This window comes from Lissotriton vulgaris, chromosome 8, assembly GCF_964263255.1.
Source record: "Lissotriton vulgaris chromosome 8, aLisVul1.2, whole genome shotgun sequence".
NCBI lineage: Eukaryota > Metazoa > Chordata > Amphibia > Caudata > Salamandridae > Lissotriton > Lissotriton vulgaris.
The window spans coordinates 29,552,791-29,569,975 of record NC_141696.1 but is presented as its reverse complement, the minus strand read 5'-3'; the positions used below and the strand labels follow the sequence as shown (position 1 = coordinate 29,569,975).

The 17,185-nt window shown below is 40.9% G+C and overlaps 1 protein-coding gene across 1 annotated transcript in view; it reads right to left on the bottom strand.

Moving 5' to 3' along the window:
* LOC147693294 (vomeronasal type-2 receptor 26-like) overlaps positions 1–15,763 on the bottom strand; it is a 51,277-nt gene extending 35,514 nt beyond the window's left edge. The window contains exon 1 of the mRNA XM_086935903.1: positions 15,754–15,763. Coding sequence (XP_086792029.1) covers positions 15,754–15,763 — 10 coding nt within the window. The remainder of the gene's footprint in view (positions 1–15,753) is intronic.
* Positions 15,764–17,185: the final 1,422 nt, after the last annotated feature.

The window sequence follows — 17,185 nt, the reverse complement described above, 5'->3', positions numbered from 1 at the left end:
CCAGGGCCAGACCCCCTGCCAGTCCCGCTGATTCTACCCGCACGTGCTGGACCAACACCCAACTACATCTATTAAATTCCTCCCCCTGCTCGGCCACTATTCTCTGCAACCCTGACCATTTGGAAAATGTTCCTTTCCGTTGCCCCCAATGTAACTTTACTCTCCCGTCCTACCTACCTCGTTTGCCTTCTTATCCCACATCGCAGCTCTCTTCGTCTCACCACCGGACGCTGAAAGCAGGCCTGGTTAACTGCCGGTCACTCCCCCGCCATGCCAACGATATCTGGATGTCAATTTCCTCTGACGAGTGGGATATTTTATTTCTCACTGAGTCCTGGATCACTGATTCCTCCTCTCCGGATATCTATCTGGCCATCCCCCCAGGCTACGACATAAAATGCATCAACCGGGCTGGAGGAAAATCTGGAGGCGGACTAGCCGTCATCCTCAAATCCCATCTTCAGCTGACCACTACCAAACTTACCAACATCGGTATAATTGAAGCCATGTACTTCTCTGTATCTGACTCCGCGGCAGTTATACTGGCTGGCACCTCAGTCTACAACCCCCCAACTGCCGCCTCCCCTTCTCTTACTGCACTTACCCACCAGCTGGCTGACCTATCCCTTAAACACCAATATTTTCTAGTCCTAGGTGACTTTAACCTCCACATAGACAACCCTCTCTGCGTGAAGGCGAACAATCTGTTGGAAACCATGGATAGTCTGAACCTCACACAATTAGTCACCGGTCCCACTCATGTTGCTGGTCACACCTTGGACCTTATTTTCGCCAACTTTTCGACTATCACAGTCTTCCCCCCCCTCCCCCTTACTTGGTCCGACCACTATCTTATCCCCTTCTCTCTTGCCCTAGGCCGGAAATCTGTCCCCCTGGCCCCCAGGAAGGAGTTGGGAAGAAAGTGGCATAAGGTCACATGTGCCACCTTGGACCCGGTATTCCACTTCCAGACGGAATACCTCTCCACTGATATTGACGGAAATGTCTCTAGGCTAAATACTGCCCTTATCAAAGCTATTGACACCATTGCTCCCCAGAAAATCATTGCCTCCACTAGATCTCGCCCCTCTGCCCCCTGGTTCTCCACCTCCCTCCGTGAGGAAAAAAGCAGATGCAAAGCACTCGAACGTAAGTGGAGACTAAACTATGACCCTGAAGCTAAACTTACCTACAAGTCTGCTTTGAAAAAATTCCTCAAACAAAAAAAAAATCACTATGAAAGATCATTTCTCTCTTCAAATTGCTAATGCCAAAAACTCGTCAAAAACCCTCTTCACCATTGTCAAAGACTTCATTAATCCTCCGGCTAGGGCCACTCAGAACTCTGCGAGTCAGGCCCTATGCGAGGGACTCTCTGACTACTTCCTTGAAAAAATAAACAAACTCTGTATCTCCTTCCCTAAAGGGCTAGCCTCCCTGCCTCCCTCCACAAGTCCCCCAGCTTCTCCGTCCTTCCTCTCCTTCAATAAACTCACCCTGGACGATGCTATTAGGTTACTCACCCACTGCAAATCTGGCGCCCCCTCGGACCCTGTCCCTGCTAAACTTATGGGAGAGTTGGCTCCCTCGTTAGCCTGCTCCTTCCTCTCCATCTGGAACGCCTCCCTCCACCATGGCTTTTTCCCTACCACTTGGAAGGAGGCTTTGGTGATTCCCATCCTAAAAAAGGCTGATGCTGATCCCACTATCTTCGCCAACTACCGCCCCATTTCCCTTCTCCCCAAACCCGCAAAGGTCCTGGAGAAAGCCGTGCAGCTGCAACTCACGGAGTATTTGGAAAGCAACTCTCTACTGCACGACTCACAATCCGGATTCCGGGCGGGATTCAGCACAGAGACGGCATTGCTGGAAGTATCGGAAACGATCCGGGAATGCGTGGACAGGGGCGAGGAGGCTATGCTGGTCCTCCTCGACCTGTCCGCTGCATTTGATACGGTCTCCCACCCCATCCTCCTTGACCGACTCAAACAGATAGGCATTGGCGGCACTGCCTTTAGCTGGATCGAGTCCTTCCTTTCAGGAAGAAGTCAGAGGGTGTTGTTGCGGCCTTTCAAATCGGAGGATAAACCCTTGTCATGCGGTGTGCCACAGGGCTCTGCCCTCAGCCCTCTATTTTTTAACATCTATCTTGCCCCACTGGCCGACGTTGTGGAGTCCTACGGAGTCAGGGTGGTCTCTTATGCTGACGATCCTCAGCTGATGTTTTCCTTCAGAGACCACTCGGACTCCGCGTTCACCAACTTCCGCCAGTGCCTCAACAACATCAGTGTCTGGATGACTGATAACCACCTTAGACTCAATGCAGACAAGACAGAGGTGCTGTTTTTTAACCAGAAAAATCCCATCCCTTCCTCTTGGTGGTGGCCCACGGCACTTGATCCTGCTCCCTCTCCCGTTCACTCTGCTCGTAACCTGGGATTTCAGTTTGACGACTCCCTCTCATGCAAAACTCAGGTCAATAAAGTGACCTCTGCCTGCTTCCTGAAGTTGCGCATGATCAAAAAGATACTTCCCTATCTCCCTCTGGACTCCCGCCGTACAGTTACCCATGCCCTCATCACGTCTCACCTGGACTATGCCAACAGCCTTTATGCTGGTGCCCCCCAATATCTGATAGACCGGCTTCAGATTGTCCAGAATGCGGCGGCCAGATTGATTGGGAATATCCCCTACCGTCAATCAGTCTCCGCTTATCGTAAGGAACTTTACTGGCTACCGGTGGCCAGCCGGATCCAGTTCAAGATCCTTACCCTCGCCTACCGAGCCATCAACGACCTCGGACCCAACTACTTGAAAAAACGTGTCTCAATATCCCGTTCCATCAGATCCCTGAGATCCAATTACCTCCGCCTTCTGATCTCTCCCCGTTTTAGACTCACTAGAATGGGTGGCAGAGGGTTCAGTGTTATCGCGGCAAAATTGTGGAACGCTCTGCCAATTGATCTTAGATTCTGTCCTTCTGAATCCATCTTCCGGGCCAGACTCAAAACTTGGCTCTTTTCTGGACTCTGATTTTTATCCTGCTGTTTCCCTCCCTGCCCCTTTCTTGTCACCTTGAGGTTCAGGTTCTAGCGCCGGGACACCCCCTCGGGGGTAGCTGTGCGCTCTACAAACTACATAAATAAATAAATAAATAAATGCAAGTAAGTCTGCTTCATAGTAAGCAGTATCAGTGTCATAGGAAAAGGAGAACATGAGTGACAAAGAAGGGTAAGATATTAGTAGTCCAGGATTGTGAAAATAATCTTAAATGTATTCTTTTTGAAAGTTGCGAAAATAGAAAATGTCGGGATTTGATTGGAAGAATTACAAGAGTTGCGAATCGCGGCAACATGATTTGGCCTAGTGGAAACATGTGATAGAATGAGAGAAGTCTTTTCTTGTATGTAACATATTTTTCGAATCAATGGAGGTTTTCTTTCAGAAAGTGGCGGGCTGAAAATATTTATAGCACAACAGAGTGGACGCTGTTCATAGGAGATCCTTCGACGTCATTGAAAGTAAGTTAATTTTAAGGAGTTTTGAATTCAGATTTCTTAGGTTGTATGGGTTTTTTAAACACAATCATTTTGATTGTGTTTTTTTTTCCCCGCTGTTACATGATGAATACCTTGAAGTCACTGATTTAAGTGAAATTTGATACATTCTGAGAACAGCAAAAATAAACCATTTAACATGTATAATTAATGTTCTGCTTTTTGTACTTATGATATACATTTAGAAATATGAGGTAGATATGGAAAAACTGAGTCTTCTGTAAGTGTCAATTTTAATGCTAACAGTGCTGTACTTCTGGGTACTGTTTTTTTTAAAAAAAGGAATAGGCCTCACCTCAAAGAAAGCTCTTGAAAGCACACATCTTATTTGCATCCTGAAACACTCATTTAAAATATTAGACACAATTTTATGATGGCTTTACATCTTTTTTGCGCTGCTATTGCATCACTATTGTGAAACATCAGCAGTGCAAAAGTAGTACCATGTTCAAAAATAGGTCTCAGTTCATCAGCATGAAGATACTGTTTGTTTAAAATATATATCTTTAGGATTGTGTAGGGGACGTAGAGAAGCAGAGGGTTCTGTAAATGTCAAAGTTGTTGCAAAACTGTTTCTTCTTGAACCTTTTCCCTTTTCTTTTCTAATTTTTAAATACATGTTGTAATATTTTTGGAAATGTTTGTTCTCTCTTTTACAGATTGAAAGTATGAAAAAATATTTAAAAAAGGTAACAAGAATTATAAGGTAAATGTTTTCTACTCTTTTTACCCGCAATGCACTGCTGATGATGTCACTGACCATGTCATGAATGATGTAATAAGAGGACATGACTTACTTCATTGGTAGGCCTTCACATGCTTTATCTGCTCTGTATTCTTCAACAAGTGTAAAATTGATCTGTAACCCTGAGTAGGTCTCACCTTAAACAAACCTCAGGAGACATCACACCTTATCGTCATCCTGAATTAATAAATAGATCTATTAAACAGTATCTCTGGTTTACTCCCTATAGCTGTCTTTCTTTTTATATTACTCTCTGTTTACTTCCCTTATACTAACTCTTCTTTTTTTAAAAAAATATTTTTTTGGTTCGCTTCAAGTTCGCGAACCGGGCAGCAAACTGGAAAGCGAACCAAAAGAAATAGAGCTTGCCAGAGTGCTAAACATTCTAGCAATTTTATTTGAAAGGGGAGGTAGTTCTGAAAAGAACTTTTTTTATGTTTTTGTTGTTTTATTTTTTTTTTGTTTTTCTGAACATTTTTTGTTTTTTTTGTATTTTTGCACAGTTTTATATATTTTTTTGTTTTTGATGGAGGGGAAACAACAAAAAACAGGCATTGAAAAAAGCCCAACAGGAGCAAAAAAAAAATTACTGTTTGGGTGGGTTAGGGCAATTGTGATTCTCGTAAGCAATGTTCATTAAGTTTACGCTCATGTTCCCACATGAAAGCAATGCCCCACAATACAAGCAGGTTAGCTTCATGTGTTTGAAGTTCTTTTGAATATTTGGCACGGCTTCCTGTGCCTCTCCTCCAGTCAGAGAGATATGCAAGGTTGACCTGGCCACAGGAGTTGTTGAGGGATTATCCTGCAGGTCACGCAACTCTGCACGGCTGTAGTTGAGAGGATGCCACCTGGTCATATGGCGATGCATGGTATAGTTTCCCATGCTATATTTTTTTTCAGTGCCTCTTGATAGCCTTTTTTTACAGATAAGACAGGTGGCATATTTTGCGTTGACTTTCTTCTCCCCTCGAGGGATTGAAAAAAACTGCCAGATAAAACTAGTTTTCCGACGGGAAACACAGGGCAACTCCTGTATGAACTCTTGTTCTTCTCTCTCCTCTTCTTCAAGTTCATCCTCTTCCTCCTCCTCTGTGTTGGCAATGAACCGAGATGATGGTCCTCTCTTCTCATGAGGAGGTGAAGGTGGTGGTGGGGGTGCACCAGCTGAAGCAAGTACAGAAGCCATTGCTCAATTATAGTTAATTGGTCTTTCTCTCACCAAGATGAAAGTCAGAGTGAGGAAAGAAGGAGGGGTTTTCATCATTTGGAAAAAGCAAAAGTTCTGAACCAATGAAAAGTGTTATTTTTAGGTCACATGACCTAGTCATACATCATTTGGAAACCAAAAGTGAAATGAACCAATAAAAAGTTTCATAAACAAGTCACATGACCTGTTCCGCTTACGTTATGCGGTGCGCGCCGCGTCCCGCATCGTTTCCGGTTCGCGGTCCGGAGCACTTTCTGGAGCGCTAACGCGGCGCATCATAAGACGCATTACGCGTCAACGTGATACGTCGCGCTTCCGCGACGCGTCACAGTTCCGCTAACGAAACGTTTACCGGTTTGCGTACTAGATCGCGGCATCAAGATGAGCTAACGGAAAGCTTCCCGGTTCGCTTACCGAAAACGAAGAAAAAAAATATTTTTTAAAAAATTATCAATAAACATCTAAAATATATTTTGGGTTTTAAAGAAGAATACATTTTACAGCTACAGATGTTAGCTTTTAAAAAACCAATGAAATTCACAGAAAAAACCATAGGTTATAGACCATATATAGTTAGGAATTTGCATTTACAAAACCTTGAAAATTCAATGAAAAAACCATTGGTTATAGAACATATATAGTTAGGAATTTGCATTTACAAAACCTTATTTTACTCGCATAAAACCATTGAAATTCCATATATAGTTAGATGTGCTAACTATATATCGCGCACCCGCAATCCACTGCTGATGATGTCACATATTACATCATTCATGACATGGTTAGTGACATCACTGATGACATCACTGATGACATCTCAAATGACATCACTGATAAAATCACTGATAACATCTCATTTGACATGACTGATCACATCACTGATGATATCATTCATGTGATAATACCATGAACCTCTTCAGACTCTAATACAACCTTAGATACAATCAGTGTAAACAGACAGTCACAGACTGTCACTCATCCATGGAGTTACTCACACACCTAGTCAGTTATGCCAAAAATCAATCACACCTCCATTTTCTCAACTATACAGTTATACACACCTTACTTATTCAAACATATACTAACACATATTTACTTTACTCTCTTATACAATCCCTGATACATGTTCACAATGATCCATACAGCCACTCACACATTCACTGGCTCTTATGCACAGTTATTTATATATGTCAACTCTCACATGTATTGTGTTTTACATATGTACTTACTTTGACATGTAGCACTGAGATATCCATTCACTCACCAATACACTCATGCACACAGTCAACCGCCCATACAGCTGTTTCCACATGCACTTTTGAAACCATACATCTAGTGAATCAACTGCTCACACATCTATGCACAGAGTCATACACCTCCCAGCCACCCACACACACACTCAGTCTCCCATACAAATACTTGGGCAACCAATCAATAACCCATATAGTTACTCATATAGCTACTTATCAACACATGCAACAGTTTACAGAACAACAGACATAATGATGCACAAATTAAGACAGTCTAGTCACTAACCCATGCACTCAGTGAGACACATTTAATCACTCACTCATACAGTCAGTCATGCACCTACTAAATCCTTCATCCAGACACTTATACATCCACTCATTCTTCAATATGTAAGACATATTTTAACTTTACAGAAACATACAGTCACTGGATTTTGTCATCAGTGATGCCATCAGTGATGTCATTTGAGATGTCATCAGTGATGTCATCAGTGATGTCACTAACCATGTCATGAATGATGTAATATGTGACATCATCAGCAGTGGATTGCGGGTGCGCGATATATAGTTAGCACATCTAACTATATATGGAATTTCAATGGTTTTATGCGAGTAAAATAAGGTTTTGTAAATGCAAATTCCTAACTATATATGTTCTATAACCAATGTTTTTTTCATTGAATATATATATATATTTATATATATTTATATATATATATATATATATATATATATATATATATATATATATATATATATATATATATGAATCCAAGGCGATCCTTTCCAAGCCTGAGAGCGCTCAACAGTGTGTGCTCAACCCGAGAGCTGGATCGAAGCCCCAAAATTAATTTTTGAACAAAGGGGGCGGCACAACTGGATACTTTATGAAGCTTTATTCACACACAAACACTCCACCAACGCGTTTCAGCCTCACTGCTTTTTTCACGGTCACGGTCATATATATATATATATATATATATATATATATTCACTGAAAAAACCATAGGTTATAGACCATATATAGTTAGGAATTCGCATTTACAAAACCTTATTTTACTCACACAAAACCATTGAAATTCCATATATAGTTAGTTGCACTAACTATATATCGCGCACCCGCAATCCACTGCTGATGATGTCACATATTACATCATTCATGACATGGTCAGTGACATCACTGATGACATCACTGATGACATCTCAAATGACATCACTGATGACATCTCAAATGACATCACTGATGACATCACTGATGACATCTCATTTGACATTACTGATCACATCACTGATGATATCATTCATGTGATAATACGATGAACCTCTTCAGACTCTAATATAACCTTAGATACAATCAGTGTAAACAGACACTCACAGACTGTCACTCATCCATGGAGTTACTCACACACCTAGTCAGTCATGCAAAGAATCAATCACACCTCCATTTCCTCAACTATACAGTTATACAAACTTTACTTATTCAAACATATACTAACACATATTTACTCTCTTATACAATCCCTGATACAAGTTCACAATGATCCATACAGCCACTCACACATTCACTGGCTCTTATGCACAGTTATTTATATATGTCAACTCTCACATGTACTGTGTTTTACATATGTACTTACTTTGACATGTAGCACTGAGATATCCATTCACTCACCAATACACTCATGCACACAGTCAACCGCCCATACAGCTGTTTCCACATGCACTTTTGAAACCATACATCTAGTGAATCAACTGCTCACACATCTATGCACAGAGTCATACACCTCCCAGCCACCCACACACACACTCAGTCTCCCATACAAATACTTGGGCAACCAATCAATAACCCATATAGTTACTCATATAGCTACTTATCAACACATGCAGCAGTTTACAGAACAACAGACATAATGATGCACAAATTAAGACAGTTTAGTCACTAACCCATGCACTCAGTGAGACACATTTAATCACTCACTCATACAGTCAGTCATACACCTACTAAATCCTTCATCCAGACACTTATACATCCACTCATTCTTCAATATGTAAGACATATTTTAACTTTACAGAAACATACAGTCACTGGATGTTGTCATCAGTGATGTCATTTGAGATGTCATCAGTGATGTCATCAGTGATGTCACTGACCATGTCATGAATGATGTAATATGTGACATCATCAGCAGTGGATTGCGGGTGCGCGATATATAGTTAGTGCAACTAACTATATATGGAATTTCAATGGTTTTGTGTGAGTAAAATAAGGTTTTGTAAATGCGAATTCCTAACTATATATGGTCTATAACCTATGGTTTTTTCAGTGAATTTTCAAGGTTTTGTAAATGCTAATTCCTAACTATATATGGTCTATAACCTATGGTTTTTTCAGTGAATTTTCAAGGTTTTGTAAATGCTAATTCCTAACTATATATGGTCTATAACCTATGGTTTTTTCAGTGAATATATATATATACATACATATATAAACATATATCATCTGTATATCTATATAAATACAAACATAAATGCATGCATACATATACTTATATGCATACAGATGCATGTTATTTACATGAAAGTTGAAAAAACACTAATAGAAGCAAAGCTAAAAAGCCACCTCATTACAAACAGAATGGCTTTAACTTAAACGAGGGCGAGATCTATTGCATTTTCAATGCTTGTTTACTTTGGTTCCATCAAGAAGGCATTCAGATGTGTCACACATTTGCCATAAATTCTGAATGTTAGCACTCTAGTTGCACATTAGATCACTGTAGTAAAGCTACTGCTCACCAGGGACGTCTGCTGCTGGTATTCAAAGTGCATGTTTCAGTCTGCATGTCAGAATTTTTTTCATGAAATAGAAGAGGATTTGAGAAGTCACTCAAAATGATCCCTAATTTTTCTTTCTGAAGCACTAATCATACTTTCTATGGCAAAATTAACCCCCTCATGTTGTTCCTTTTTAAATTGAGTGTTTTCAGACTTACCACTTCATTCCAATCAAGATGGCTTCTGGTGTGCCATACTTTTGTCATAAGTAAGACTGTTAGCGCTCTAGTTGTTCTTTAGAACACTCTGGGACATTCTGTCATTGGGCTATACTTGGGGTACATCTGGGTGATATTTGGGCTACATTTAGGCTCTTTTGTCTCTGGTGGCCATCTTGGGAGACTGTATGTCAGAATGTTTTAATGAAATTGAAGAGGGTTTGAGAAGTCACTCAAAATGTGCCCTAATTTTTCTTTCTGCAGCACTAATAATACCTTCTATTGCATAATATACCCCCTCATTTTGTTCCTTTTCAAATTAAATGTTTTAAGAGTTACCACTTTATTCCCATCACGATGGCTCCAGGTGTGCTATACCTTTGTAATAAGTAGGACTGTTAGCGCTCTAGTTGTTCTTTAGAACACTCTGGGACATTCTGTCATTGGGCTATACTTGGGCTGCATCTGGGTGATATTTGGGCTACATTTGGGCTCTTTTGTCTCTGGTGGCCATTTTGGGAGACTGCATGTCAGAATGTTTTAATGAAATAGAAAAGGATTTGAGAAGTCACTCAAAATGTGCCCTAATTTTTCATTCTGCAGCACTAATCATACTTTCTATGGCAAAATATACCCCCTCATGTTGTTTCTTTTTAAATTAAATGTTTTAAGAGTTACCACTTTATTCCAATCAAGATGGCTTCAGGTGTGCCATACCTTTGTAATAAGTAGGACTGTTAGCGCTCTAGTTGTTCTTTAGAACACTCTGGGACATTCTGTCATTGGGCTATACTTGGGCTACATCTGGGTGATATTTGGGCTACATTTGGGCTCTTTTGTCTCTGGTGGCCATTTTGGGAGACTGCATGTCAGAATGTTTTAATGAAATAGAAAAGGATTTGAGAAGTCACTCAAAATGTGCCCTAATTTTTCATTCTGCAGCACTAATCATACTTTCTATGGCAAAATATACCCCCTCATGTTGTTTCTTTTTAAATTAAATCTTTTAAGAGTTACCACTTTATTCCAATCAAGATGGCTTCAGGTGTGCCATACCTTTGTAATAAGTAGGACTGTTAGCGCTCTAGTTGTTCTTTAGAACACTCTAGGAGGCTGCAGTAGAACACAAAGGAATCAACTGACAGTCTCTGTCCTTGTTGGATGTACATGTTTTACTGAGAATGTCAGACTTCATTTTCACATGACTGAGAAAGATAATGTGAATTTACAGAAAATATGCTTTCAGTTTAGCTTATAGATCCCCTTCCAAACCACTGTGGGAAAATCATGAGATATTAGTTTTCTTTCAAACAATATTCATGATATCACAGCAGAAGGTTTTTTCACATGGTAAAATCACCTTAGAACCCACCACAATTCCTAAAACGAGTATGGTACCATCAACAAATGATTTATAATATAACTAAAGTCCTAAAACCCTCTATTAACTACAATGCTTTTTAATGAGGTGCTATCATGTATATTGGTCCCAGGATGGCTGCCAACACTTCTTGGATGAAGTGCTGACAGCCAATCAGATCAGATGTGTGGTTAGGCTCCGCCCAGATATATATCTTTTTTTGAACCTAAATTACTCAAAATCCACTGGAGCACATATATTGAGACCTAGCAAAGGCACATCGGGCTAACAGTCCCTACAATTTTGCCAAGTTTCGTGCAAATCCATTCAGCCGTTCGAGCTAAAAGTGAGGCCAACCGCCCTATGGAAATTAACATGGGAAAAACGCGTTTTGGGACCCCCCTTTTTTCTCGGCCCCCCCTTGATGAAACCCCCCCAAATTGTCAGGGGCTGCTCAGAAACAAAATGTTCCATTTTCCTGAAAATTTCAGCCAATTCCGTCCACAAACGCCAAAGTTATTAGACATAGAATTTTCAAAAATCCCATAGAGAAAAAATCCTAACTATATATACCTACTGGCGACCGCCAGTAGGTAATATATATATTTTTTTTTAACAAAGGGGCATTTGAGATGTCATCAGTGATGTCATAAGTGATGTCATTTGAGATGTCATCAGTGATGTCATCAGTGATGTCACTGACCATGTCATGAATGATGTAATATGTGACATCATCAGCAGTGGATTGCGGGTGCGCGATATATAGTTAGCGCAACTAACTATATATGCGAATTTCAATGGTTTTATGCGAGTAAAATAAGGTTTTGTAAATGCTAATCCCTAACTATATATGGTCTATAACCTATGGTTTTTTCAGTGAATTTTCAAGGTTTTGTAAATGCTAATTCCTAACTATATATGGTCTATAACCTATGGTTTTTTCAGTGAATTTCATTGGTTTTTTAAAAGCTAATATCTATAGCTGTAAAATATATTCTTTATTACGTGACGTATCACGTAGCCACGTGAGACGCCTCATGACACGTTGCATAAACGTGACGTATCGTCTCTGCAGCGCAAACAAAACCCGTAACATAAGCGCGCCAGAGCACGCTTACAGATATATATATTTTTTTTAACCTTAATTAGACAAAATCCACACGTGCACATATCTTGAGGCCTTGCAAAGGCACATCAAACAAACAGTCCCTACAATTTTGCCAAGTTTGGTGGAAATCTATTCCTTTAAATTTTATTTTACTGTTTCTCTTGGTTTTCCCCTTGTTACGCTTACCGGAACGCTACCCGGTACGCAAACCGGACGCTCCAAAAACACAAGATGTCGGACTCCCGTTACGCTGCCGGTTAGCTGCCCGGTTGGCGTACCGGGAAGCGCCTCTACCGTGAAAAATTGCAATTTTTTTTTCTTTTGCCCCGCGGGGCACTTTAATATCCCCCTCATCAATCCTAGGGGGTCAGGAGGGGTCTACCTTGCCCCCTTTCCTTCATTTCCCCCTTCGTTTTTCACCACCTCTTGTCTCTCGATCCTACCGAGAGACAAGATGGCGGCCGCTCCGGACTGTTTACAATGTTGACAGCCAATCAGCTTCTCCTCAGACTCCCGTTACGCTGCCGGTTAGCTGCCCAGTTAGCTGCCCGCTTCGCGTACCGGGACGCGCCTCTACGGCGAAAAATCCCAATTTAAAAAAAAAATTATTTTTTTGCCCCGCGGGGCACTTTAATATCCCCCTCATCAATCCTAGGCGGTCAGAAGGGGTCTACCCTGCCCCCTTTCCTTTATTTCCCCCTTCGTTTTGGCCTCCTCTTGTCTCTCGATCCTACCGAGAGACAAAATGGCGGCCGCTACGGACTGTTTAGAATGTTGACAGACACCGGAGAGCCAATCAGCTTCGCTTCGCAAAGCTCCGTTACGCGAAAAGTACGCGAACTGGTGCGCTATCCAGGACGCTGTCACAGATATATAAATTTTTTAAAACGTTAATTTCTCAAAATCCACTGGAGCACATATATTGAGAGCCAGCAAAGGCACATCGGGCTAACAGTCCCTACAATTTTGCCAAGTTTTGTGCAAATCCATTCAGCCGTTCGAGCTAAAAGTGAGGCCAAACGCCCGATGGAAATTAACATGGGAAAAATGCGTTTTGGGACCCCCCTTTTTTCTCAGCCCCCCCTTGACGAAACCCCCCCAAATTTTCAAGGGCTGCTCAGAAACAAAATGTGCCATTTTCCTGAAAATTTCAGCCGATTCCGTCCACAAACGCCAAAGTTATTAGACATAGAATTTTCAAAAGTCCCATAGGAAAAAATCCTAACTATATATACCTACTGGCGACCGCCAGTAGGTAATATATATATATATATATATTTTTTTTTTAAACGAAATTACTGGAAGCATCTAGCCAAATGTTAGAAAAAAGAGAGTTGAGGGTCTTCACAAGCAAGTTGAACCTAACACTCCCGTACCTAAAGACCAGCATAGTTTCCTTAGACGAGATGAAAGGAAGATAGGGTTGTTTTGTTTACTGGGTTTTGCGGGCCGCGGAAGTGATACCTAATAAGTTCCATGCGGCGAGTTGTCGCCTCACAAATCGTGCGTGACGTGAAGAATACCCCTGCCGCATCAGCTCATGGAGCGTTAAAATCCACCTGCTACAGTCGTGGGCCCTGGTGAAGTCTGGGTGAGCCCCCATGGATGGTCCGTGAGTTATAATAGTTTTTAACACATATATCCTCACGGGAGGGTGCGCCTTAGTGCGCGCATACCACCGAAGGGTTACTACAAAAAAATGTTTGGGCCTGAAGAATGCTGAGTGAATAACACTCTTGAGAGGAGAAACATGTCGACCTTTTCACAGGACAATGAGTTTCAAAATTAAGAACTCTCCATTGTCTGTTATCTTTGTTTTTAACTGAAGCAGTTTGGCCCCTTATTAAACTGGTATTGGGTACAGACTGTTTCTTTTTTAATTTCTTTTTAAATCACTTACACTATCACCAATCACCACTTTTTCACATAAAATACAAAAGATCAGCTCCGCTGTAAATACAGGCGTTGTAGCACACTGGGGGGACATTCGGTCTCTCCAGTGGGAACCCGATGATGAAGCATCCCTCACCAGGTGGTGAGTGAGGATTTTTCTTTCACACCTTTTGTGACTTTGGCTTTGTTAAGGGTAATTATTTCCTTAATTTTCTTGTGGTTTTTGCACCTTATGTCACTCTTCTGTTGTTGTTCCTTGTTTACTGAGTAGACATGTGGGCATTCACATTTCTGTCAGATTGACCAAGTTATCTTGGTCCTGTTCACTTCAAGAATGTCGTGAGATTCATTGTTATAATGTTTAGCTGCACTTGTCCATTGCATGAAATAAACAATACTCACCAATTCATGTTTTCATGTGGCAACACAACTATTGAAAACATTCCACCTTCACAAGATGCTCTTCTTCAACATGTTAAATGATCTGCCTGCCAAGGGGGTGATGTTTTGGATCAGAATTTTGTACCAAAGCAAGAATTGCCAAATTTCAATGATTGGGGCTGGAAACAGATATATGGAGTAATGAGACTACATTTGACAACCTTTCCGGAAGCATCTGAGGCATGCATAGAACGTATTTGTTGTGGGGCCAAAATCAATGAAAATGCTCAAAGGCGAGCCTCCCATGCACCAACCTTTGATTTTGCAGTGGAAACTGTTATCAAGCTTAATACAGTATACAAACTTGAATCATCATATTATAAGGATGTTATATTGTCTTTTATATTTTATTTACAATGGAAATATTATCCAAATGTTTATAGTATGTGTTGTCAAGAGACAAATGATGCAAATTATAAGTTTACTTTTGCTACAGTGTGTTACTTATTCCTGGCATCCTTATTAGTGTGCATTTTGATTTTATATTTAGGGCATCACAGTCTAGATCAATATGGGTATGAACATGACATGCACTGATGTGTACACATAAACTTTTGAGGCAAATTTGACGCAAATTGAAAGATTTAAAAAAAAAAACCTGATATGTGTCAGTAATCTTGGATTTTGATTAGACTATATGACGTAATAGGCAAGATCCACTTGGAGTCTTGCTTCTATACGAGTACTATTACAAAGACGAATATCAGTACCAACTTTCAGTGTTCTACCACAAAGTGAACAATTTTTCAGTCTAACACCTATACAATCATGTACTCCAGCAGGATTGTCATATAATTCATGTTTCTTTTATTTGTCTGACTGTAAAGTGAGAGTAGTTTTAAACACCAATCCCATGATAAAAATAAGCAGCAGAAGACATGCCCTGACTTATGAGCTCTGCCTTTGATGATCAGCAAATGTGAAATGATATATACAGAATTTAAAGGCATCATTATTTATTGTTTGAACTTTGTGGTGACCAACCAAAAATCGGCTTGCAACCCACCTTTGGGTGGCAAGTTACAGTTTGGGAAACACTGATCCATATGATTTGTCCAAATTTATTGTATTATTTCAAATGACAATAATAATACCCTTAAGTGAACAACAAGTGACAGAACTGGCACCCTTGGTGCGTACCACTAATAATCGGTAATTGGTCAGAAAAAGTTCCATTGACTTTATCCATCGACTCGTACCTGTGCCCATGGTGTGGTGTATAGTGTCTTGGCAATCTGTCAAAAGTCAGGGCCAATGTGAATTTGACAACAGACATGATGCAAGCCTGGCCAATGCACCAGGTTAAAAGTCTTTTTTATTTCTAGCAGCAAAAGACCATTGTCTCGACAAAGGTCAGATGTGTGTGCCAGGGTAACATATTTATATATGTATATATGTTTTCCAAGCTTTATTGTCTTTTTCATTTAGGGGGTATTGGGTGAGTGATGCTGCAATATGGGCAAAATCTAATAACTTATGCTGCAGACTATCCCTCAACTGATCAAGGAGCTGCAACAGATCTGTTGGGTCTGCTGTGTCTACTGAGCATTTCAAAGTGAAAATCTGAGTTTCAATAAGTGAGACTTCTTTTTCTATTTAATTGACATACACTGCTGCAAATGGCCTCCCTCAGACCAGGATCTTGAATGCCTTCTGTAGGGTAACTGGGGAATCTACTGCCTATTGGCTCATCTCAAAATATTATCTGATGACTACTCAAAGGAGATCAACCAAACAGGCTTCCCTCGGCCACCATGTGCCAAGTATCTAGACATTTACAAATCATAGGGCCAGATGTAGGTAAACCTGAAATACCGAGTCCTTAATAGCGAATTTTACCGATTAGGTATTAAGAACTCAGTATTCCAGATGTACGTAATAAATCGGTAAAATTTATAGATTCGGTAATAATCGCAAAAAAAATTGCGATTCGAAATCAGTAAAAATAAATACCGACTCTCCATTACTGAATCGTTATCCCCAAATCCTTAATACCGATATGGTAATTAGCAATTAGGTAATTAAAAAATTCGGTAATTGTTGAATCAGCCTATCCTGTCCATCCTCATCACCTCCCAAACAGGAAGTGGCCACACCCCTGCAGCTGCCCTGTACCTGGAGCTGATTGTGAGGCAGGGAGCAGAGCAGAGATGCTAGGAGCAACCCAACTGAATTTTGCTAACAAAACTGCGCAAAATGGACAAGCAGGAGAGGGAGACGGAGGCAGGTGAAAGAGCTGAGGGTCCTTATTGAGGATGTGACCAAGGACCACGACAAATTATTTGGCAAGCCGTCCTTGCACGTGCCTGAGTCACAGAAAAGGCAGCTGTGGCTTGCGATTTAAGACAAAATAAATGCCAAGAAGTCACCCAGCGCTCCATAGAGGACCTAAAAAAAAGATGGTATGATTTGAGGAAGGCTGCTAAGTCAAGGCTGGCAAAGAAGCAGAAGCAAGCCAACCGTAAAGTAGGAGGGAGGAACACAGCACCTGCACCAACTGCCCTGGATCCCCCGGTCGCGTCCACCCTCCAGCCGGAGAGTGTGAGTGGAAATGGGTATGCAGACAAGTCAGCCAGTGCTGCCAAAAAAACAAGGTAAGATGCATTCACAGCATGCTGTGCCCACCACTCC